Source organism: Ovis canadensis, chromosome 3, assembly GCF_042477335.2.
Source record: "Ovis canadensis isolate MfBH-ARS-UI-01 breed Bighorn chromosome 3, ARS-UI_OviCan_v2, whole genome shotgun sequence".
Taxonomy (NCBI): Eukaryota; Metazoa; Chordata; class Mammalia; order Artiodactyla; family Bovidae; genus Ovis; species Ovis canadensis.
Window position 1 is genome coordinate 166,371,433 of NC_091247.1, and position 25,734 is coordinate 166,397,166.

The window sequence follows — 25,734 nt, forward strand, 5'->3', positions numbered from 1 at the left end:
GTGGTGAAGAATCCACCTGCAACGTAGGAGACAAAGGAGAAGGGAGTTTGATCCCTGGATTGGGATGATCCCCTGGAGTAGGAAATGGCAATCCATTCCAATATTCTTGCCTGGAAGATTCCATGGACAGAGGAGCCTTGCAGGCTGCAGTCCTTGGGGTCATAAAGAGTTGAACGCAACTGAGCACACGGTGGTGATGCTAGGACCTGCTTGCCAATGCAGGAGATGTAAGAGACACAGGTTCAATATCTGGGTCAGGAAGATCCCCTGGAGAAGGCCATGGCAACCTACTCCAGTATTCTTGTCTGGAGAATCCAGTATTCTTGAATAAATAAAATGTACAGGGGAGCCTGACAGGCTACAGTCCATCAGGTCATAAAGAGTTGGATGTGACCAAAGCGAGTTGGCACGCACATGCATGAGCATATGTTTTTGTGGGCTGGGTTGGATCACTTGGATAAGGGTTCAGGGGTATATCAATCATAGATGATTCCCCCCCCCCCACCGACACACCCACCCCCTCCACCCTGCCATGGGCTTCAGAACCTGATGCTGCCTGAGATGTGGTACCATCTCATCACATGTCCTCCTGCATGGGAGATGCTTTGGGATGCAGGAAGGTATGAGAGTCCCACCTTCTCTCAGAGGTCTGGTCAGATTTATATGCTACAGACAATAATCCAGGGTAATAGGGAGTCTTAGCAGTTCCTGTGGCATGAACAGTTGTTCTTGTAGACTTTGGAGAATGGTGATGATCTTTCTTTCTTCAGATAGGAAACTCCCACCAGTGCAGTCTGTGTGGTTCTCCTTGCCATTTGTCCCCCGTCTCACCCAGGGTAGGACTCACGTCTGTTCCCTCAGCAGCCTCGTCCGTTCTCTGCCACATAGGAGGTTCTGATTAAACGTCTCAGTGAACGAGAGAGCTCTTGTGTAGAAGTAGAGCTGTGAGCGAGGAATGGGGCCCCCAGGTTTCCTTTGACTCATGCTAATGACCCACCTGACCTGAAGCAGAGCTAATGAACTCTGCTTTGTTTATCGGGAGGAGCAGTGTAGATGTCTGCCAGTCCACCTCGTGTGGTTCCGGTGAAGCATCAAATGTCAGGTTGTACATGAAAGGACTCAGGACAGCGTGAGTGGCCACAGCTGCTGCTGATACAGTCAGAGTGCACTGGGGAGTGGGGAGGGGGCCCGTGCGCCGTGGAGTCTAAAACAGGAGGGTCACAGGAGGAAGGAAGAATTTAGAAACATTATCCTGCAGGCGATAAATGAGGGAGGGAGAGAGAGCTTGGCATTTGGGATGAGGGGTTAAGGAAAACTTTTGCTCTCTTCAAATAGTTTTTTAAAAAAAAATCAGCACTCAAATAAAGGCCTCCCTGGTGGCTCAGTTGGGAAAGAATTTTCCTGCAATGCAGTAGATCCAGGTCTGACACTGGGTTGGGAAGATCCCCTGGAGGAGGAAATGGCAACCACTCTAGTATTCTTGCCTGGGAAATCCCATGGACAGAGAAGCCTGGCAGGCTATAGTCCGTGGTGTCACAAGAGTTGGACATGACTTAATGGCTAAACCAAGACTACCCTCAACTACAATTAATAAATGAACAATATTCCCAGCCTGAAGGTTTACATAACTGTAAGAGGGATTCAGAGCACTCCAATGTGCTGCATTGTTTAATGGGTCAGTCGTGTCTGACTCTTTGTGACCCCATGGACTCTAGCCTACCAAGATCCTCTGTCCATGGGATTTTCTAGGCAAGAAGACTGGAGTGGGTTGCCATTTCCTTCTCGAGGGGATCTTCCTGACCCAGGGGTAAAACCTGTGTCTCCTGCATTAGCAGGTGAATTCTTTACCTCTGAGCTTCTGAGGAAGCTCTATGTTCCTAATGCTGGAGAACAAAGAAACACTTGGGCTCTGCTGTCCAGGGGCTTTGAATAAATGTAATGGGCAGACACAGTAAAGAATAAAGACATCTCCAAGGAGGAGATGCCTTGGATGATAGAAGCAGAGGAAGGCTGTCCTTTCAGTGTGTAGAGTGAAAGGGTGAGTGAGGTCTAAACCTGAAAGGAGATTGGGTACTTTGACAGGGATCGGCTCAAGTGTTTTACAGGTTTGGGGAATAGTTGACTTTTTTTTAAAGCAGGGGAATAAAATAACTACAGTTCAGTTTAGTGCAGATTCTGCTTCTCTACTGTTTTTCAAGTAGTCATTAATCGGTGTTCATATTCAGAGTCAAGGGCCATAGTCAACTCAGTAACGCAGCTTTGATAATTAGCAGTTATGATTTGCCAGATGCCTGTTATCCATCCACCTTTAGGGCCGTCTGTCCCCTGAGCCCTGCTATGTGCGAGGGCCACACTTCTAGTTTTTCACAAAAGGAAATTGACATGGAGTGGGAATCACGTGAGCCTTGACTTCAGTATGCTAAAAGGAGTGGAGTTGAACTAATGACTAGAAGTCAAATAATGCAGTATGACGTTATCTGTGTGTTGGATCCAGAACTGTATCAAGTGCAAATTCTGTCCATGAGCATGCATTTCTCGTTATATTCCCAAAATCAGATTAATGAAAAATCAATTTGGGAGGCTTAAGAGACTATTGCCTGGTTTCTTGGCACAGAGTTTATTTAAATGATTCATCACATTCAGTTTATAACTTTTAAAGTATATTGATATTTTAGTAGCCCACAGCTCAGAAACAAAGCTGCTTGTGGGAAAGACAAGCATTTTTATATGGTTTCAAGTGATGGTGTAGCTAAGTAACTTTATAACCATGAGGTAAAAGCTCAAAGGTAAAAACAATTTTGTTTTTATTTGTTTAATCAAAGTCTGTATAAGTTAGTATTTGAAACGAGGTCATCAGTTTCTCATATAAATTAAGGGAAATTGTGGAGAAGCTTCAGCCAAAATTAGAACTTAAATTTCTGGGGAATCAGGCTTCTGATAAAGTGGACACAAACTGTATCCCATCTTTACCTACATGTGAGTGTAGATAAGCCTAAAGAATTTGCACCTTAACTGAAAAATTCATCCCCAAATGTGTGCTCTCCATATGAGAATAAAAAGGACCAGTGTCTTCATGTGAAGGATATTACATTCGAGGACCACCACCTTCACCAGTGCAAACAAACCAGACATTATTGTGTTTCATGGCAGTGAGCTCCCTAAGCCCAAGTCTTACAAAACAAACACATAAGCATCTTAATATGATAAGTTGTAATCTTTTATTAGATTTTAAAATGTTTATATGTTATTTTGCACACAAAAGAGCTTACTGTACACAGAGCCATATGTGTAATACTCTTAAGTTTATCCTCACTTTTAGTCATAAACTGATCCCCAGAATACACGTTTGCTAGGTTTTTGAATTTCGATTTACAATGGCTGTGTTTGAAACATAAATATGTGATCATGACTTGGCCCTTTAAACCCTTTAGGAATTTCTCATTGCTGTTGGGTCATGAGCAAGCAAAAATCCCTCTCAAGATAAGCAATGCTCTGCGTGACCTGAGTCTTCTTTTCCCATTGAGTCTTCTCTAGAATCATTTCTCACTTCTAGGAATGTGCCAGCTTGTTCCTGCCTCAAATCCCTTTACCTGGAATGTTCACTCTCCCCCAGCTTTTGCTAAGTCCTCCTTCCACGTTGTTACATCTGCTCTATTTATAGTGTCTACCTTGTTATATATTCAGTCTCTTTTTTTTTCTGTTGTATATTTGTGATTCTTTCATATCCATTTCCCCCATCAGAGTGAAACCTTACAAAAGCTGCGATGGTGTCTTTCTTCATCCCCATTGTTACTCTGCTATGGAACTCAGCGCCTGGCATATGGTAAACAGTCCATGTTTGTTGGATGAATGACTAAATTAGTTTCCCAGTTCAAATTAACATACAGTTAATTGCAAAGGAAACTAGTCAGTTAACTCTTTTGTTCTTATCTCTCTGTGCACACTTAAAATTGTTATATTAGCATAACTTATTTCCAAAGTGACAGCATTCTTAGATTTGACTTGGTGGCCCATTGGGCACGTTTCTTCAATGGTGGTTTAGGAGCCCATAAAATTGACCCCCTAGCCCTCAAACTTGATTTTCCAGTATAGCTTGCTGCAAGAGCTCCTGTATTACCGGTGTTTATCCTGAACCTATACCATTTTCTCATCCTTTCCCTCAATTTTACATTAGCCTTTTGTTGGCTGCTTTGAAGTATCAAATGCAACTCCTGCCAGAGACCTCTCTCTGCTGAATGAGGCTTTTGCTGCCAAGACAGACAAAACAGTAAAGTTACAGCCGGTTGCTTTTCATGTTTGGGGAGGCAAGACTGAGCATGTGTCTCTCTCCTGGCCTCATTACTTTTCCTCCTTCTCTTCCTTCTTTCACAGTCTGTGCTGTCGTCCATAGTCACGACGCTCAGGCTCTCATCGTTGGTTAGAGAGACCAGAACAATGCCACAGGGCTCTGGCCAGCACCTCCCTTTCTCTCCCTGTCTGCAAGTTGCTTAATTACTAAATTTAAAACATGAAAAAAGGGGCAGTTATAAATATGAGCACCTCCTTTCTAGCACTTCCAAGTAACTGCCTTGCTTCTCCTTCCCTCTCCAGAAACCTTTAGCTGATAGAGTAGTCTCTAGAGTGAGATTGAAGGCAGCGTAAAATATGAAGGTAATATTCGCGGCAAGTACCATCTAGCACAGGATAAGCCTGGTATACATTCTTGGACTGTCAGGTTTACTGTGGGTAAGCAATTTTAAATGGTTTTATAACAAAACAAACATAAAGAGTTAGAATAAAAATGAGCATAACTTTTTTAGAAAAAGTAAGATGCTTTTGTATTTCATCACCGATGGCCGTGATGTCCTGCACAAGGTATTGACCTGGGAGAGAGGGGCAGTACTCTTTAAAGACAAATGCATGTTTACAGAATCAGGACATTCGTCAGTTCACCATATAAATCCATCTTTTCTTTTATTCTCCTCCTCCTATCTATCTTGCTTTCACTTCGTCACCATCCATATGTAAATATCAGTAAAAATGTGAGGGAAATGCTTTGCTAGATTATATAATCGGTCAGAACCCGTGTCTTGTTAGTCTTGAGTGTTTGCATGCAATCTTTGTAACTTTGAATTAGAAGAGACATTTCTCCCTGTGGAGAGATCTCTGGAAGAGAGATTATCCAGCCTCCTCTTCAGCACTTTCAGGGACAAAAGCTCACTCCTGCATGAGGAGCCATTCCATTAGGAATAGTTTTAATTGTTGGGAATCTTTATTTGTTAAGCTGGGCTCTTTCTCTCAACAGCTTCTTCCTCTACTCCTAGTTCTGTGCACTGGGGAGAACAACTCCAGTCTATTTTCTGCGTTCAAGCACTTACAAGTCTTAACTTATCAGGGCTGCTTAAAGCTTGCTCTTCCAGCACAAGTTCCAATTCCCATTTTCTAGATGACAAGGGGTCTAGACCAGTGCAGCGCAGGAGTGCTTTCTGTGAAAATGGAAACGTGTGTGGTCCACCACCGTGTGGCCTCCACGTGTCCCTGCTGCTGCACACGTGGAGATGGCACGTGTGAAATGTGGCTGGTGTGACTGAGGAGTGGAACTTTACATTTTATTTAAAGAGCCGCACGTGGCCTGTGGCTGGTGTGCTGATAGTGCAGATCTAGACCCTGGAAGCCTTCCCCTCACACTCATCCTCCAGGACGACGCTAAAACCCAGTGCTCAGAGCAAAATAACTGAGGTGTGGCCTAGTGCAGAATATGGTGGGCTGTGTCTCTTGACCAGAATATGGGATGGTAATGAAGTGTAAGATTAAATTAGCTTTTTAAGGACTGTGATGTATTGTTGGCGCATATTGAGTTGTGGTCAGCCAAGATCCCCAAGTTTATTGTCATTGTTCTAAGAACTGCCTCCAAGTAGGCCTTTATAAATGTTTGATTAAAAGTTTGAAACACTGCCTTTCCCCAGCTTAATTTCTCTAGTTTCTTCTAGACTATCATTTTAGTCTGTTGAGAGGCTTGAGATCATGACACATGATTATTGACATCTCTATCTGTATTCATACACACATGGACAGCAGACTTAGCAGCAGCCACTTAGCGTCTTCCCCAAAGGTCCGTGCCAGTCTGTGGCTAAAAGACTCAGCGTGTGAAGTCACTTGCCTATAGGATCATCACCACCATGTGTACTTTCTCTTGCTCACAAGGACAAGTTAAGTACTTTATTAAACCAAAACATTCTGTGATGTTCCTAGTCCATTGGTCTGTGGACCGTATCAGAAACAATAAAATGACTTTCATTTAGCCTGATGTGTTCATACAGGATGAATCCTCTGTATGATAGCTCTTTATTAATTTGACGTTCAGAATAATGATGCCATGTTTTCTGGTTCATAGTATCATCTTAAGGTAAAATTTACATAGGCTAATGTTTTTGTTAGAATATCTAAGTTGAATGATGTTTTGCTAAAACAATTACAGTAACTTTTATGAAGGAAGGTTTTATTTTGTTTTTTAGAGAAAAGCTGGTTTTATTCACTGATCAGATAGATGCCTATTGAAGACATCCTATAAGGCCTAGTGGACTGAGCACTTTTGCTTCACTCTGTTCTAATCAAGAACCCCCTTAAAATGAAAATAAAGGACTAAAGTGCACACAGACAGGAATAAAGACAAACAGGAGGGGAGACAGTCCAAACAAAAGATGCCACAACAATTTTTCAAGCAAGAGCACGAATTGCAAATGGCTTAGTGAGAGTGGATCCCAAAATAAACACTTTTCTTGCTGCAAAAATGCTTCTCTGAATGCTTCAGGAATTCAAAGCCGATCAAGAAAGGGATGCAGGATAGGACTGAAAATGGGGGATTGGTGAAATGGACCTCCAGATTCCCCCTCCAGAACTTAAAGCCAAGTGACTGCCCTTCCTTTAACGGAGGCAGAAAACTGGAAGTTTACTTTCTAGAGATTTGAAAAAACTTCTTGGGGATATGAGGCACAGGCCCAGCTGGGGCTAGGGGTGAGGCTTGAGGATAGCATCTTCTGCAATCAGGGAAGTTAAGTCCAGTCTGGATATGAGGGTGACAGTCCTCTCAGGTTATGTTTCTGTTCACCTTCCTATAGACTAGCCATCAGGCTTATTTCACCAACCTTGAGGCTGGAGGGCTTGAGCTATCAGACGGATGTGTGTGGATCCATTGTGAAACACCCTGCTCAGCCAGCTTTTGGGGGCTGCTTTTCTCTAAATATGAGCAGATAGCCAGTGATCCCTGGCTTTTTTTTATTATTATTAATTTTTATTGGAGTATAGTTGCTCTACAATGTGGTATTAGTTTCTGTGATGCAGCACAGTGAATCAGCTATATGTATACATATATCCCCTCCCTTTCGGATTTCCTTCCCATTTAGGTCATCACAGAACATTGAGTAGAGTTCCCTGAGGTATGCGGTAGGTTCTCATTAGTTATCTACTTTATACATAGTAATCATTGATAGAATTCCTATAAATAGAGTCAGGGTCTGAAATACATGGGAAAAGGGAACCAGGGACAGTGGAGGGAGATGGGAACTTTGAAACAACCTGTATCTCTAGAAAGAAGAGAGAACATGTTATATCCACTAAACAAGAAAAGTGTGGTAAATAATAATAAATATTTCAGAAAAGAAGAACGGGACTCTTAAAAGTTAAATGCAGTAACAGACTGAAACTGAGGAGGAAATGGGAATTATTTTTTAAAAAGTAAGTAAAACAGACACTTTAAAAAGATAATAGAAATGTTGGAAGAAGGTTGAAAACCTTTCTAAAAGAAGAACCAAAAGACAAAAAGATGGAAAACAGGAGAGGAAAAAATAAGAAACTTAGAGGATCAACTAGGAAATCTATATAATTAGAGTTCACAAAGAGACATCTGTGGAAATAGAAAAGAGGAAATTATCAAAGAGACAAAAAAATTTCCCAGAGCCAAAGAACACACATTTCTAACTTGAGAGACCATACTGAGTCCCCACAAATGAAATTTTAAAAATGACATATAGGGAGGGAATCTTACTGTGCTATTTTAGAATATCATGATTAAGGAGAAGCTCTGAGAGGAGGAAAATTAAAATGCAAAGCAGGTCACCTGTAAGGATGAGCAGTGGTCCTCCCAGTGTGAACCTCACAGCATCAGTGTCACCTGGGAACTTGGTAGAAATGCAGATTCTCAGGTCACCCTCAGACCTACTAACAGAAACACTGAGTGTGGGGCTCAACAGTCAGTACCTCAGCAGGCCTCTGCCCCAGTTCTGATGCCTGCTGCAGTTTAAGAAACACTGCTGTTGAGAAGCAGCGTTTCTTCTGCTCCCCAGACTTCACATCCTTGAGTGTTGTGACGGAGTAAAACAGTCTGCAGAATCCTAAGGAACAGGATTCCTCGTCTCAACTCTGTCCACACGCAGCTGTCAATAAAGACATTACCAAGTATGAAAAAAGAAAATGTCTCTACACTTAATTTTTTAGAAAGCTGGTGAAGGATATACTCCAGGAAAATGAGAATAAACCAAGAAAGACTGGGCAACCACACAGTGGGACTCCCACAGGAAAGAAGTCCCCTGCTAAAGTGAGACCAGGTTCTGTAAGAGGCTATGGTTTTATAGGATGGTTGTGTGAAGCCTCTGTAGCAAATCTGGTCATTTGCAGAATTTGTCATCCCAGTCCACATCTCCTTAGAGCTGGAAGAGGACTTTTCCTTCCATTTCCTCCCACTGACAGTGAGAAAATCAGTTCACACAGTATGGTAGATCAAGGCACTCGAGTGGGAACAGAATCAAAATCTCCTTGCTGGGGAACTGTCGTATGAACTGCTGCTTCAAAGAGACTCTGGTTTTGGCAGGTTGATTGACGTGTGCAGCCCCAGTGTATGTTTACTTTTTCTGGCTGGAAGCTGTAGTGGTGATGCTGCTTTCTGATGTACATATGCATCTTGAACCACAGTTTAGGTACATCCTTACTGGCCAATCTAAAGCTTGATCTAGAGTTTTAAGACTGATCGATTTATTTGGTCACTTCATGGTCTTGAACCCATTTATTTAATTCTGAGTTTGAGAACCAAAGATGAATCAGAGATTTTCTTCTATCACAAGTAAACCACAAGCTTGTGGGAAGACTTAAACTCACAGATTAGTCACAGCAGTGGTCTGACCTGTGAAAATGACTGTGGAAGTCCCTGCCTCAAAAGAGAGGTAGGGGAAAAAATTTTAATTTATTAGAGTTAATTTTTATCATATATAATTCAATTATTTCAAATTCAAACAATTGTTCAGTAAGTATCTTGTTTAGGATCCTGGTGTCTTCTAGGACCTGTCCTCAAACTTTGTTTACATGAAAGGACTGAATAGAATGTATATTTGGGGGATCAAAAAAAGGATTGTTTTGTGTGTGGCACAAGGGCATTTTCTACCTATATTCTTTTTTCATGCTTGTGAAAGTGAAAGTGTTAGTTGCTTAGTCCTGTCCAACTCTTGTGACCCCATGAACTACATACAGCCTGCCAGGGCTCCTCTGTCCATGAAATTCTCCAGGCAAGAATACTGGAGGAGGTTGCCATTTCCTCTTCCAGGGGATCTTCCCAACCCAGGGACTGAGCCCAGATCTGCACTGCAGGCAGATTCTTTACCATTGGAGCCACCCGGGCCCTGATTATTGGAGGATCTCTGTATTAAAACTTTGTGGGCATCTTTATCGTGTTCTTGATCCCAAAGATAATTATATTTTTCTGTTGAACTGGCTTTTAGCTGAAAGAATAGATTCTGTGCTCCTTACAGATCACTAATGATTCATCAGGAATCTGTCTCCTTGCAGAAGCTTCCTCAATTGGCTTTATCCTTTGATGCTACAGGACCCAGTGGACCAGTCTAAACATGTGTTCTTTTAATGAAACTTCTTAATTATCTTTTTAGAAAAAAGATGAGCAGAGACAGTTTATTTTTATCTGCACGGGAGAGGTTCTTTGCTTGCCAAGTCTCTTTGCTAAAAGAAGCCTAATATTACGGGGTTAGTTATTCCAGGCAAGGTAGTTTTCAAGGAAGCTTTTTTTGTTTTTGTTTTGTTTTGTTTTGTTTTGTGGGGATAGGGAGAAAAGAGAGGTTATTTTTGGAAATACAAATGACCTTTAATGTATTTGCAAATGTAATGTTTTCTTTTACAACTTGTAATACCTTTATAAATGGTGTTAAACTGGTGACTTACAGGTTACATAGAGCAGTCGGCATTTCCTTGGGGCCTGGCCGATTGTCCCCGTTCGTAGAGCTAACGTGCTTGCTCCCTGGTTGTATGGAATGACCATGGACTCAGCAATTTGTTGGCTGCAATAACCGTGGATGTGGCCAAAGTAATGTATTCTAAGAAAAGGGCATTGCAGCATGTTAAAAAAAAAAAAGCTTTCAAGTTAAATTTCACTGCACAAACCCTCTCTCAAAGGAAAATGCCACCTGTGCATACCTTCTCTAAACAGCCAAGCCTGCATGACTCTACACAACAAACTGCAGAACACTCAGCTGCCTCTATGTTGTCCAACAGGCAGGAGACAGTTGAGACCATTGACAGATATCTCTTCTTCTCCAAGAAGCTACAGTTTAATTGGTTTCAGGAATTCCAGTGTGATAGAACTTGATATTCTGGTTCCTCACAAAGAGTCTTCCACTCTGGGACTCTCCTCTCCAACTTTGGAAATAAACTAACACAGTTTATATCCGCGTAAGACTGCATGAGGGCTTCCCAGGTGGCTCAGTGCTTAAGAATCCGCCTGCCAGCATGGGAGACACAGGTTCAATCCCCGGGTTGGGAAGATCATCTGGAGAAGGAAGTGGTAATCCCCTCCAGTATTCTTGCCTGGAAAATCCCATGGACAGAGGAGCCTGGTGGGCTACAATCCAGAGAGTCTCAAAAGAGTCAGACACAACTGAGTGACTAACACTTTTCCTCACCTTTGCATTCTTCGCAGGGTTCAGAGTATGAGAACAAACAGACACATTTCTCACACATGAGAATTACATATTTTGCCATGTTCCTAGGGATTGCAGACATGGAAATGCCAGAACTGGACTACTCTGGTCAGTGGCATCTCACATCTGAGCAAGAGGGGGCCCTAGTCTGCTTTCAAAGGGGACCCCCCCTGAGGATTCTTGTATACCCAAGACAACACACGGGCAGCGAGTCACGTGGAGGGGAACTGGGTCCCAGTGTCCAGAGGCTGCAGAGCTTGAAACCTGAACCCATATGTCAGGGGAGGAGAAAGCACAGCCTGGGCCCTGCAAACCAGGGGAAGAATGGGGCTATCCCCCACAAAATGGGTGTCCAGGCAGACCGTCCCGTCGCTGTTCCCCACCATCCCTCCTCTGCACCTCCTGCCTGCCCCCAACCCTGTCTTTCTCCCCACTGCTGCCAGAGTAGCCTTCCCAACATGTCCGTCTGATGTTGTCAGCCATATGAAATCCTCTGTCCTCCCCCCCTACATGAGCAATCTTGAGATAAAGGCCAAATGACTAACACGGTTTACAGGGTCCCACTTGACCTTCTCTCATCTCCTCCCAGCTCCTCACTCTTGTGCTTCCTGTTTCTCCCGTCTCCACTCAGGACCTCCCACCATCAAGGCTTTCTTCCATTTCTTTAAGAGGGAAAAAGCTTTGCCTTGCTCTCACTTTTTTAATATTGCCTTTTGTTTATATTTTATTTTAAAGTAGTTTTTATTGGAGTATGCAGTGTTGAGTTGGTTTCTACCATACAGCAAAGTGGATCAGCTGTACGTATACATATAGGCCCTCCCATTTGGATTTCCTTCCCATTGAGGTCACCACAGAGCACTGAGTAGGGTTCCCTGCGCTACACAGTAGGTTATCGTTAGTCATCTGTTTTATGCATAATGCTGTAAATATGTCAAGCCAGTCTCCCAGTTTGTTCCACCTCCCCTTCCCCTTGGGTGCCCATGTTTGTTCTCTGTGTCTGTGACTCTGTTTTGCCCGCTTACATGCATTAATATACGCTATTTATGTTTCTCTTTCTGGCTACTCCACTCTGCTGACAGTCTCTAGGTCCCTTGCTTCTGTTCAGAACACTAGCCTCCCCTTTGCCAGGGGAGGTTTGCTGGTGGCCACACCCCTCCCAGCGCTTTGTAGGAGTCTGTCCTTTGGTCTTCACGTGTCCCTGTGGTGGCTGCTTCCTCTTGCCAGCCTATTCCCCCAACTAGAATTTCAGTGCTGTGAGGTCAGGGATGACATCCATTCTTGTTCCCTGTCAGGCCATCAGCACACTCAGAGTAAATACCACCATATAAAAGTGGTAAGTTGGGTTTGGTTCTGCTTAAAGGTATTTGGCAAAGTAGGCTGAAAAACGAAGTTGGCGACAAAGTGAAACCATTATTGTTGGACCTGAGAAGCCAAGGCTGAAATACCTGGGCCTCCTGTTTTTCCCATGGCCTCAGCAGCCTAAGGCCACCATCTGCATTCCAGCTGACCCAGCCCCCAAGTCTGTATTTGTCCACAAGGGACTGATTATACTTGACCTCAGCAATGATGTGACCAAGGAACGCCTTGTACTATCAACAAGCATAAATAACCAAAATATTCGTGGTCCTTAAGAAGGATTTGCACAAGGCTGAGATGCCTTCCATTGCTAAGAGCACAGGTTTTTGAACAATGGAAGGATGGCATTTCCACATTAAGCAATGGAAAAAGATACACAGTTTTGTTATTTGTTAAAAGATTGGACATCTTCTGCCAGAAATATTATTTAGCTGCAGTGCTTTTAATGTGTTCATCAATTTTGGCATTTATCCATATTTGGAGAAAAATTAAAACTTGGAGTTGAATTGAATCTTTGTCTCCTAAAAGTGGTTGTGACCCCACTCTGTTATAAATAAATACATTTATTTTGAGGGTTTTAAGTGATTAAAAATTTTTTAAACTCATTTTTTTAATGGGGTTGTCTTTTTAAAAAAACCCTTCTTGTTTGGTAGAGAACAAGTTTGTTTGTTTTTTTTAAACTCGTACATATCAGGTGGTTATTTGTCAGTTAATCTGAGAGCTAATATGAAACTGGTATTTGGATTTAATTCAGTTCCATTAGAACAGAGTTAAAATCTTGTGATACAGGGCCCATTATCCTGGCAGTTGTGAGGGATTTTTGTACTGGGACCTAGCACTGACAAAGACGCACTGTACAGGCTCCATTTATAACTGAGCACTTTCACACTGCAATTTAGGAGGTGTGCAGCTCAGGAAATTGCCGGCTTTGGCCGGAGCACGCTTTAACTGCAAGGAAAATTTTATTCGTCACTCAAGTAATTGGCAGTTTTAATACCTTGTTCATAATTACCTTATAAACAAACGAATACACAAACCAAAGATTGTGTGGCCTGTTATCTAACCTGCAGCCTTCTCTGAGCAATGTGATAGACACCTGTGAGTCTCCCTCTCCCTCCCACCAGTTACTGGTTTGCTCCATTTATTGCGAACCTGTGGCTATTTCTTCTGGTTAAATAGAAGCGTAGCTCTGCTAGCTACCCCCAGACAAACTGGGGACCAAAACCAGATGCAGAGTTGGATGGGAGGCAGTGCCTACATACCAGACAGGGAGGGAAGGAGATGAGAGGGGGTGCTTCAGGGTTACTATGCTGTTTGGTGGAGGGGACATCCTGGTAATGCAAACAGTTGGGCTAAATGCATTTAAGAGAACATTTTTGTCCTCCGAAATGTGGTTTTTTTTAAACCCACACACCCTGACCCTGTGGCCCTGTGGCTTGTTTGTTGGACTGAATCCATCTCCGGGACGTGGAAACTGACTAATTGTCTCACTTGCCTTACCCTGTACCTCACAGCTAGATCAAGGGGTTTACGTGATGATGGTTCCAGATGCGGGAAATGGTCAGAATCAGAGGTCGTGGCTGACTTAACTCTAAACAAAGTCTGTTAAGACTTTATGGGTATCTCAGGAGCTTGATAATTGTAACTTACACATGGGACTGCTAATCCCCCCGCCTTTTGCTGAACCTTACTATTTTCACAGAGTTCAGCTATTAGGATATAAATCACCCATGCTTGTTGCCTTATGTAGGATTATCTTAAAAATGGCATTAGATTTTCAGATGACATGGGTTAGAAAAGACAATTCCCTGACAGTCCTTAGAGGTAACACATGGAGGTTTTTCAAGAATGTTTTGAGAGTTTTGTTAGTTCTTTGTTATTGGAATAGATTTAAAATATATGGCCTGTTTTCTCCCCTTACTGGGAAAAGCAGCACCTGGCATTTGCAGGTATTTGGGAAGCTGGCCTTCTACTCTGTTGGGTGCCAAACATGCAAACTCCTGGGTTCCTCTTAATCCACCTGAGGTGAAACCCCATTTTTAGGGCCTCCTTAATATTGGCATTGGAAAAGGAAATGGCAGCCCACTCCAGCATTCTTGCCTGGAGAATCATAGGGACAGAGGAGACTGGCAGGCTACAGTCCACAGGGTCTCAAAGAATCTGACACAGCTGAGTGACTGGGCACACAGTGTTGGCATGATGTTGGCTCAGTGAGCTGGTGTGCACCCCCAGGGGAGTTTGGAATCAGTAGTTCAGCATTTTTGCAAGTGTGAGAAGTTGCAGGCCCTTCTGGAGGTACATCTTCATGTAAGCACTTTCATACCAAAATATGTTTGTATTCAATGAAACAGCCTTCAGGGAGTGCTATGGGACCAATAGGGAGTTATTCTGCGAGGTGGGAGAGCTTAGGCTTAATAGGTTAAAAGCTACAGTTTCCTAATTTAAATACCAGAGAGATGCTGTTATGATTAAATGGCATAATATATGAAAAATGTCTAGCATAGGTCTTGGCTTTTAATATGTCCTCAGAGAAGGCAATGGCACCCCACTCCAGTACTCTTGCCTGGAAAATCCCATGGACAGAGGAGCCTGGTAGCTGCAGTCCACGGTGTCACAAAGAGTCGGACACGACTGAGTGACTTCACTTTCACTTTTAACTTTCATGCATTAGAGAGGGAAATGGCAACCTACTCCAGTGTTCTTGCCTGGAGAATCCCAGGGACGGGGGAGCCTGGTGGGCTGCCCTTCATTGGGTTGCACAGAGTCAGACACGACTGAAGCAACTTAGCAGCAGCAGTGTTACTAGATTCCTTATATATTCTAAAATGGGCTTCCCATCCTGCCTGCCAACACAGATGTAAGAGACGCAGGTTCGATCTCTGGGTTGGGAAGATCCCCTAAAGAGGAGGGCGTGGCAACCCACTGCAGTATTCTTGCGTGGACATTCCCATGGACAGAGGAGCCTGGTGAGCTGCAGTCCATAGGATCTCAAAGAGTTGGACAGGACTGAAGCGACTTAGCACGCACCCATGCACATTCCAGAACTGAGGGGTAGAGACACAGTTTCAAAGGAGCTCACAGTACGGCAGAAGAGACCAACAGCATAAAAAGTGCTGTGTCAGATGCAGCAGAGGATTCTGTGGAAATACACGAGAGGTGCTCCTGTGGTGAGAGGCACATGAGTCATAATAATGCAAAAGAACTTAACAACTTACAGACCCAGAAACGTTTTAATGCATCTTTTGTTACCTGAACATTATTGAGTGAAGTGTTTCAGTATTAACAAATCTCTGGCCACGGGCATTAGTATTTGCAAGAATCCTCTGGTCAGAAATATATTAATGAAACCAAAGCACTCTATGAATGTGGCTATTAGTAACAAAGATACACATACAATCTCATTTCTAAATTTTCCTCTTAAGTGAGTTTTACCTAAGACTATGTCTAGAGATACGCAGATGACACCACCCTTATGGCAGAAAGGAAAGAGGAACTAAAGAGCTTCTTGATGAAAGTGAAAGAGGAGAGTGAAAAAGCTGGCTTAAAACTCAACATTCAGAAAGCTAAGATCATGGCATCTGGTCCCATCACTTCATGGCAGATAGATGGAAAAACAGTGGAAACAGTGAGAAACTTTATTTTCGGGGGCTTCAAAATCACTGCAGATGGTGACTACAGCCTGAAATTAAAAGATGCTTGTTCCTTGGAAAAAAGCTGTGACCAATCCAGACAGCATATTAAAAACCAGAGACATTACTTTGCCAACAAAGGTCCATCGTCAGATCTGTGGATTTTCCAGTAGTCATGTATGGATGTGAGAATTGGACTATAAAGAAAGCTGAGCCACAAAGAATTGATGCTTTTGAACTGTGGTGTTGGAGAAGACTCTTGAGAGTTCCTTGGACTACAAGGAGATTCAGTCAATCCCAAAGGAAATCAGTCCTGAATATTCATTGGAAGGACTGATGCTGAAGCTGAAACTCTAATACTTTGGCCACCTGATGCAAAGAACTGACTCATTTGGAAAGACACTGATGCTGGGAAGAATTGACGGCAGAAGGAGAAGGGGACAACAGAGGATAAGATGGTTGGATGGCATCACTGACTTAATGGACATGAATTTGAGTAAACTCCAGGAGTTGGTGATGGACAGGGAGGCCTGTCATGCTGCAGTCCATGGGGTCGCAAAGAGTCGGACGTGACTGTGCAACTGAACTGAACTGAATGCTTTGGAATGGCAGCACGTGACTTATATGACATACGAAGTTCCACTTGGAGCCTTCAGATTGTTTCATTGTCCTTGGGCTGTGAAGAAAGACCCTTCTTTTTAAGTACACTCTGCCATCATCCAAGCCTCTCTCCCTTGACATTTTTTTTTCTCTTGCCTAGTAGATAATCTAAGAAGCCCAAGCTGCCTGGTCTGATACGACAGTTAAGATGATTTTTGCACATCAATTTGGTTCCTGTTTTCTAGCAAGATTGTCATTTGATGTTGAATCTCCCCCTTGAAAACTGTTGTATTGATGACCTTTTAATAGCTTTGTACTTGGCCTCTGTCTTGTTTATGTTTGTTTTTTTCATTTGTGGTCTAGTGTAGTGATCGTCAGAAGAACTTTCCATGATAGTGGGGATGTTCTGTATGTGTAGTGATCCATTTGACTGATACCAGGCAAATGTGGTTATTCAGGACCTGACATGTGGCTACTGTGACTAAGGAGCTGAACTTTAACATTTAATTTTAATTTAAATGTAAAGAGCTATAGTAGCTGTGTGGCTTCCATATTGGACACCATGATCTGGTGTTTAAGACAGTGTCAAGCTTTTTAAAAATCTTGTTCCCAGGGTTTGTTTAGACTGGCGTGCTCTTAACTAATACTTTTGTAATATTCAAAACCTTGGAGTATGTCCACTGGTTTTGAAGAATACAGCAATGCTTTGAAACTTGTTGTTTCTTAAAGAAAAAGAAATTTGTCCGTGATGGCTTTTAAAAAGCCCAATCTAATGAGTATTTTAAGTTCATTTGTACTTATAGTATGTATGCTTTTCAAGAAAAGAAGTAGAGATGGATTAATAGGAAGCTAACAGACTAGTGTCCAGAGTGACAACTTCGTGCTAGTCATTTCACATCTCATTTCATAAAACGATAAGGAAGAAAGACCATTAACAAAATAACAGAAAAAAATCAGTTTAAGTGCATTGCATTTAGATAACCATAGCTGTTAAACATGCCCAGATTTATATAGGAATGTTTTTCATATTTCTAACTTTATGATCTATTATTTAGTGAAACATTGAAGTGACTGAAGAGTTGCTGTTTTAAAAGTCCTCTTTAGAGCAGTCAGTTTTCCATATTTGTGAAGAACAAGTTAGAAATAGTATTTTTCACCTTTCAGATTGTTGTACCATTCATCCTGTTATCTGTGCCATTCTTTAAATCCAGAGCTGGAAACAAAATTGTGGAAATATTACCTGAACATCTGAGACAATTTCAGTCCCTTGAAACTTTGGACCTGAGTGGCAATAATATTTCAGAACTTAAAACTGCACTTCCACCCCTACAACTCAAGTATCTGTAAGTCAAGTTGTTTTTAACAAAATTTTCACCTATGATGAAAATATTGTGCTATATTAAAAAAGAAACAACTTTTATGATAGAGACCAGATAGAGACTTTTTTTAACCACCGTCCTCATTTACTTCTTACACTTCTGGACTGCAGAAAAATGAGATCTCCTTTGACTACTATAGAGGAACCAAGTGCTTCTTTAAAAAATTAATTGAAAGTAAGCCGCTGGTGTGTTTTATTAATAAATGAATTTCACAAAAATTAGATAAGCGTCTCTAACAGATGTTTGTAATCTTCAAATGTTTTAATCAGTCTTTCCCTAGAAATATGTGAATCATAGTCGATATTGGCCTTCAGCAACCTAAAGAGTTAATTATTTTAATGTCCATTGTAACAAATAATGGCTCAGCCCTCTGAACAAGTGTTTTTATACAGAGAACACATGCACTTTAACTTCCCGAAGAGAAACTCAGCTTCAGACTTTCAACAGGTATATCAACAGCAACCGAGTCACGTCCATGGAACCCGGGTATTTTGACAATTTGGCTAGCACACTCCTGGTGTTGAAGCTGAACAGGAACCGAATCTCAGCTCTTCCGCCCAAGATGTTTAAACTGCCCCAACTGCAACACCTGTAAGTAAAATGTTCTCTTAGATATGGTGTCCTCACCTCCTCTAAACCCTTGGCATCTCCTCCCCTAAATGCCACCACGTGGCAGAAGGAGTTTAGAAGCAAGGATGCAGCTACCTTTCTTCTGAGAGCTGGAGGTGTAGAATCTGAATCAGAAAGAGCCTTAGAAATCACCCAGTGCAGTCTTCTGCCTGCGAAGGCAAGTTGGGTGTTCTGAGAGTGGAGAGTGTAGTCATTAAACAACCTCCATACAAAGACATCATGATGGCAGTGAAGATGTGACTCTCTCTCCACGGAGCTGCAGAGGGCGAGGATAATACCAGCACCTGACTGCAGGGGCCCTGGTAGCTAACGAGCTATAAAGAACTGTCTCATTAATAACGGTGGAGCCCTCTGAACAGGCTTCTCCAATATAGTGGTTTTCAGCCTTGGCTGCACATTACAGACACTTGGGGAGCTTTTAAAAATACCAGTGCCCAGGCCACACCCTACACCAGTTACATTAGAACCTCTGGGAGTAGGATCCAGGCTTCCATAATTTCTTAAAACTCCCCAGGTAATTCCAGGGTGCCAACAAGATTAAGAATGACTGCCTCAAAGAGAAAGTATTAAACACAGGGCAAATCGTGACAGACGGGAATCAACTTTTGTAAGCAGCTGAACAGGATAAGCTTGACGATCCTGCTCCTGAATAGACCTCGTGTTTTAACATGATATTCAGTACTCCCATTCTGGATAACTTTTAAAAACCAATATTAATATGTTTAGTTCTGTAGTGAATGGACAACAGTTTAGAAACTCAAGTGCAGTCTGGTGTCCATGTTTTATCGTTCTGAAGATGCATCCCATGTGTTGGAAGGGAATTTGTTCACTGCTAATAAATCAAAATTCTTCTCAATGAAAATGTTTAGAAATTTAAAATATCTTCTGTAATTTAATGCAGGCTAGTTTAACTGTATTGTCGTAATGTCACATTTCATTACTATCTCCAGAATTTGTCATATAAGCTAACTGTTTAACATCCAATGCAGTGAACTCAACCGAAACAAGATTAAAAACGTAGATGGGCTCACTTTCCAAGGGCTTGGTGCTCTGAAGTCTCTGAAAATGCAAAGAAATGGAGTGACAAGACTTATGGATGGAGCTTTCTGGGGGCTGAGCAACATGGAAATCTTGTAAGTGTGGATGGTCAGTTCCTGCTCAGGCAGTATGATCCTGAAATGCTCAGAAAGCATTCAGCAGCTTTTCTTTGAAATCCTGTGTTATAGCCTCATCATTGATAATCTTATAATTTAATATTTAGATTTGTTTCCGATGTTGTGACTGGGAATGTAGAAGCATAGTATTTTCTGGTGATCTCTCTGTATAACAGAAGCTACACACTTCAGTAGGCATATGTAATAGGTTGTAATCGTGTCCATTTGAAGAGTCTCGATAATAAACTTAGGATCTTGCTTTTGACTCTTACTGTCAATGTAGGCAGCTGGACCATAACAACCTAACAGAGATTACCAAAGGCTGGCTTTACGGTTTGCTGATGCTGCAGGAACTTCATCTCAGTCAGAATGCCATCAACAGGATCAGCCCTGATGCCTGGGAGTTCTGCCAGAAACTCAGTGAGCTGTGAGTAGCCTGCTATTCTCCTCAGGTTTGAGAGCAGGAATCATGCCAGAGCATGAGCTTCTTAGCACTGATCTGTGAAATTTTCATAACAGAGTTTCCAAGGTGACAGCTTTTTTCTTTTTTGTTCACATGCAACCTAGGCATAGTTTTTTGGTGAGAAGTTGAAGCTAGCTTCAACTTCAGCAACTGCCGTTTCAGTTCTGTGGCACAGGGGCTAAAGCAATGGTGGTGACTTTCAAATAAAAAGATTTTAATTACTAGGATTAGAAATAATGTTTACCTGAGTATTATTAAGAAGGAGGAGTTTTAAAATAAGGATTATTGTGGTAATATATATTACCTGTTGTTGTTGTTGTTTTTCCTACAAATCACTGCTTTGAATTGGAAAATAAAAGCTATTGTTGAGTTTTCGTTGTTATTCATTTTCTCTTTACAGGGACCTAACGTACAATCACTTATCGAGGTTGGATGATTCAAGCTTCCTGGGCCTAAGCTTGCTAAATACATTGCACATTGGAAATAACAGAGTCAGCTACATTGCTGATTGTGCCTTCCGGGGGCTTTCCAGCTTGAAGACTTTGTAAGTTACACAGTTTGGAAGTTACACATTTTGCTCTCCATGCATGAAGCTAATTGGTTCCTAAGCATACCTACTTTTCTCCAAGCAGATTTCCTTTGTTGTGAAGGAAATGTGTACAGCCTCAGAAGAAGTGTCTTAATCTTTCCCAGATCAGTTTGATTAAAATCAGTCCATTTCATCCATATGTGCTTCTTAGAGGGATTAGAAGGAACAGTGATCAGATTGGTGAGGTGATTACAGTTAGCCTTCTCAGGATCTCCAGGAAGTTGGTAACTGCTCAAGAGGCAAACAATTTTAAATCCACTAATTTTTTCTTTGTAAAAATGCAGATTAAAAATTACCCAGAGCATGAAAGATACATAAAAGGCAGCAAAGGAAGATGCCTGTTTGTGAGACCAGTTCTATCCAGACTTGATCTCTGTCCCAAGAGAAGGAAGAGAGAGTGGAATTAATTGACCTTTGAAAAAGCTCTCAAATATTCATTTGAATGTTGTGCAATGGGCTCTGGATTTTTGCACTGTCAGAAACTTTTGCCCTGTTCACTATTTGAAGCATTACGTAATTGAAAAGTATGTTGTATGCTTTGGCAACCTGCTTCTTGCGTGGTTGGAATGGTGGTTTTAAAGTTCACCGTATTTTTCAGGCTATTCAAGTCTTTGAGAATTTAGTCATCTTGACAGAGGAGTTCATAGGACCAGAGGCAACTATCCTAATTTCAGGCAAAACTGTAAAATGTTGTTGAGGGAGGAGGTAAGAAGTATGTTGAAGAGAGAAAGAGTTTTCTATTGTTTTGAAAGGGGCAGAGATGATATTGGGAGTTATGAGGGATTTATTAGAAATTACATGATCTTAGCTTTCTAAGCAATAGCATCCTACTCCAGTACTCTTGCCTGGAAAATCCCATGGACGGAGGAGCCTGGTAGGCTCCAGTCCATGGGGTTGCGAAGAGTCGGACGCAACTGAGCAACCTCACTTTCACTTTTTGCTTTCATGCATTGGAGAAGGAAATGGCAACCCACTCCAGTGTTCATGCCTGGAGAATCCCAGGGACAGCGGAGCCTGGTGGGCTGCCGTCTGTGGGGTCTCACAGAGTCGGACACGACTGCAGCGACTTAGCAGCAGCAGCAGCAGCAGCTTTCTTAGCATGTCTCTAATAGGGAGTGCTTCCTTGGTGGCACAGTGGTTCAGAATCCACCTGGCAATGCAGGAGACACTGGTTTGATCCCTTATCCGGGCAGATTTCACATGCCACAGAGCACCTAAGCCCATGAGCCACAACAACTGAGCCCATACTTGAGAGCCCGAGAACCCCAACTGCTGAAGCCCACACACCCCAGAGAAACCTCAGACAGCAGTGAAGACCTACCCAGTGCAACTGTAAATTAATTAATTACGCAAATAAAAAACCAATCTCATCTGGGCCACTTTGATTAAAAAAAAAAAAGGCCTGTATCTTTTGTTACGTATCTGGTACCAATTTCAGTATCTTTCCTTTTTAACTAGAGATCTGAAGAATAATGAAATTTCCTGGACCATTGAAGACATGAATGGTGCTTTCTCTGGGCTTGACAAACTGAGGCGCCTGTGAGTATGATTTGCTTCATAATTTGTGTCACTCTTTGACCCAAACGTTTTGTTTTTGGCCATGCTGCATGGCTGAGGGATCTTAGTTCTCCAGCCAGGAATTAAACCCGGGGTCACAGCATTTGAAGCCCTGAGTCCAACCACTAGACCACCAGGGTGTTCCCTAAACATTTTATCTTAATCAAACTCAGTTCCACATACAAGTTGACATCTTTAAAGAGTTGTGAAAAAAGGTGCTTAATCCGGTTGCTACCTTTTGTCATTTCCCCAAATGACTACGGTTATACAGGAAGTGTATTAATTAGGTTTTCTTCCTTGGTTATAGTGCTTTTACTCTGCAACTGGGTTATTGCAGCTGATTTTAATATCCAGATAAGAATTTTCAATTGTCTTGAGAACTTAGACTCTTGGGATTACCGTTGTGTAAAGGTTAGTGCACTTACTAAGTTAGCATTTGAAATGTCACAGGAATGTTTAAATGAAGTGATCCCGTGACCAGTGATCATTGGTGGGTTATCAGTGGATTCCAAGCAGTACAGGATAAAAACATGTTTCTGTTTGGCCACAAAATGGCCTTGCAGATGGGCAAATTCTGTTTTAAATGAGTAGCTTTCAAATTGACATCCATTTAATTCTAAACTTCTTTGAGTGATGAAGGTATCCATGGAGTGGGTGGGTAAGGAGACAGATTCCACTGTTACCTGCTTTATTTATGAGTGTTCTGAGACATTTTTCTTGGAATAGGTTTCTGCCTCTTTGAAAACAATCACTGCTTTACTTTACCCATCCGAGTAATTTTTGAATACCTGTTTTTGCTGGGTTCTCTTGTCAAATGCTTTGCAACCATGCTGAACTGAAATCAGTGTCATGGATATGTTTTTTAAGGATGTATTGTTTAATTGAAGAAAATAGAATATTCACAAATGATTTCAAAAGCAGTTCTTTTCATGAGAATTGCACTCCAAAATGGCTTTTTACTAACTGTTCTATTATAACTTTTTTTTTTTTTTTTTAAGAATACTTCAGGGAAACCGGATTCGATCCATTACCAAAAAAGCCTTCACTGGTTTGGATGCATTAGAACATCTGTGAGTAGCAGGAGTTCATTACCTGAAAGACTGCAATGGTTATCCCCTTATTTGTCATGGAAGATAACACAAACTAGAATGTAATTTTGTTGATATCCGCTCATATAAAATGTACACATCTATCCATCCTTTGTCTATCTACCTACCTACTTCTCTGTCTATACCTGTATGAAAGTGTAAGTGCACAGATACATGTTTCTTTTGCATTGAAGGGTATTTCTTTCCATCATTTTGCGGTTTTCTTTAGTTATGTTTCTCAAGCAGTGGCATATTTAATTTCTTTTAAACTACGATTTCTCAGGTACCCACTGCACATCGAGCATTATGTCAGGTATTTATTTATATTTCTCAGTCCTCATGAGAAAACTATTTAATAGCTGCTGGTATCTCAATTTTTAATTTAAGACATGGAGGTTCTAAGAGTTCCTTGCTTAAATTGAACAGTTAAGAGGGTGACTTGCAAGATCAATAAAGACGATTCCCACCCCCCAGCCCCAGTTCCTGAGAGTGACTGGAGAGTTGTGGCACTACTTGGAGAACTTTTGTTTGTTGTTGCTGTTGTTTAATTATAAAAAGCATGCAGCCTGTTTTTCCTCCTTTTGTTCTCATTCTCTTTTGCTACTGAGCTCTAAGTTAGCAGCTGGCAGGAACAAGGCTGAAACCAGGGCAGCCTCTCCCATCACAGCAGCTGTCTCCTTCACAACCTCTGCCTGCCCGGGAGCTGGAGGCACACCTTTCTGAAATGACAGTTAGGGACTCAGATGTTTTCAGGTACGAAGAGCGGAAGCTAGCCAGCCTCAGTGGGAGTCAACACCTGCAGGAGCACAGAGCCACTCAGCTTCTGATAACTATGGGTGAATGTACATATTGATATGTACAGTGGGAGTCTGAAGCAGTTTACAGTGTGTCCAGCCTGACTTTTAATGTTTATAGCCAAAGGTTTTATTATCTATTAACCTAGACAGTAGAAGTTAATCATTTAAAATGCACAGTTGGTTTGTACCGTCACTGGTGCTGTGTGCATAGTGATTACCTGCACCACTCTCTTGTCGTCTTCCTGCTGAGCCCTGGGCTGCAGAGGGCTCTGGACGGCCAGCCGTGGCCACAGTGCCGCAGTCCGGGTTACAGTGGGTTGACTGTGCAGAGGGCGGGCCAGTATTGCTGGGCTTCCTGAAACAAGTTATTTTCAAAGGGAAACTAGCCAAAAGGGTTTGTCATCTGAGCCTTCCACTTTTGGGAAAGTGAAATTAGTGGATCCGTGGAGCATTAACATCTCCTTTAGTTTGTTAAACCTTCCTAACTCTCCCAGCATCTTTCTTTGCCCACGTTTGGGACCTAAATTCTGTCTTCTCTTGCCCCTCATCTCATTCAGAATCCCCTTTATCCACTCTGAACCCTCTAAAGGAAATCAGTAGTACAGGCGGGGAGGACTTTAATTCAGACTGCTTGTTAGCACCAGTGGAAAAAAAATCAGCCCAGAATATTCTCTCCTTTTATGAACGTCCTGCCTGAAGTGGTTGTTTCTTGGTTTGTTTGTTTCAGTAAGTAGCCCCTGTCTGAACACCTACCTGTCTCCCCATTAGTAAGTTGTGTGTATCAGGAGAGGCTAGTGACTAAGAACATCAGTTTTGAAATTGAAAATAATTGAGTTCAGATCTTATCTGCCCCTTTCATGCTGAGCCAAGGTGGTTATACCATCTTCTTTTTTGTGTTGCAGTGAGGAATAAAATGTAATAATGTGTAAACAAAAATCACTTAACATGGTTGCATGTCACAGAAGATATTCTACACGTGATGGTTTTTTAAAAGCATAATTATGAGGAATTTTAAATGTGCATTTAAGTTTCTAAAGTTTACTAATTTGAATAATGAGAAATACAAGAAAATAACACGGCAGAATGGGTTAGGCCCTTAAGAGCCAAAAAATCTGTGTGTGGTGATATAAAATCTCTCTCACTGTAACAGAATCTGCCTCTGAATCAGATAGCCTTGTTCTTGAACACAAGCCTCCTGATGAGTTCTCAGATCACCCTATCTGTGCCTTTCAGCACATAGAATATTTTGGGGGTGAATTGGAGGTAGGCATCATGGGCCCAACCTGTGCCTGCAGGCACACAGTGACTATAATTTCCTCTAATGTATTTTATTTGGTGGTTTTTCAGAGACCTGAGTGACAACGCAATCATGTCATTACAAGGCAATGCTTTTTCACAAATGAAGAAGCTTCAACAACTGTAAGCATTTTTCTTTCCAAGAGTTTCACATAAAGCATTGAGGGGCCAACTGTCAAGGGATGGGGCATCCTGGATTATATATCTGTAGAAAGTGTGTGGCACGTTCATCACATTACCT

At 41.9% G+C, this 25,734-nt stretch overlaps 1 protein-coding gene across 1 annotated transcript in view; it reads left to right on the forward strand.

Moving 5' to 3' along the window:
* The window catches only part of LRIG3 (leucine rich repeats and immunoglobulin like domains 3), a 52,839-nt gene that overhangs the window by 14,094 nt on the left and 13,011 nt on the right, over positions 1–25,734 (forward strand). The window contains exons 4-11 of the mRNA XM_069584788.1: positions 17,752–17,883; positions 18,367–18,510; positions 19,539–19,682; positions 19,987–20,130; positions 20,567–20,710; positions 22,214–22,294; positions 23,311–23,382; positions 25,545–25,616. Coding sequence (XP_069440889.1) covers positions 17,752–17,883; positions 18,367–18,510; positions 19,539–19,682; positions 19,987–20,130; positions 20,567–20,710; positions 22,214–22,294; positions 23,311–23,382; positions 25,545–25,616 — 933 coding nt within the window. The remainder of the gene's footprint in view (positions 1–17,751; positions 17,884–18,366; positions 18,511–19,538; positions 19,683–19,986; positions 20,131–20,566; positions 20,711–22,213; positions 22,295–23,310; positions 23,383–25,544; positions 25,617–25,734) is intronic.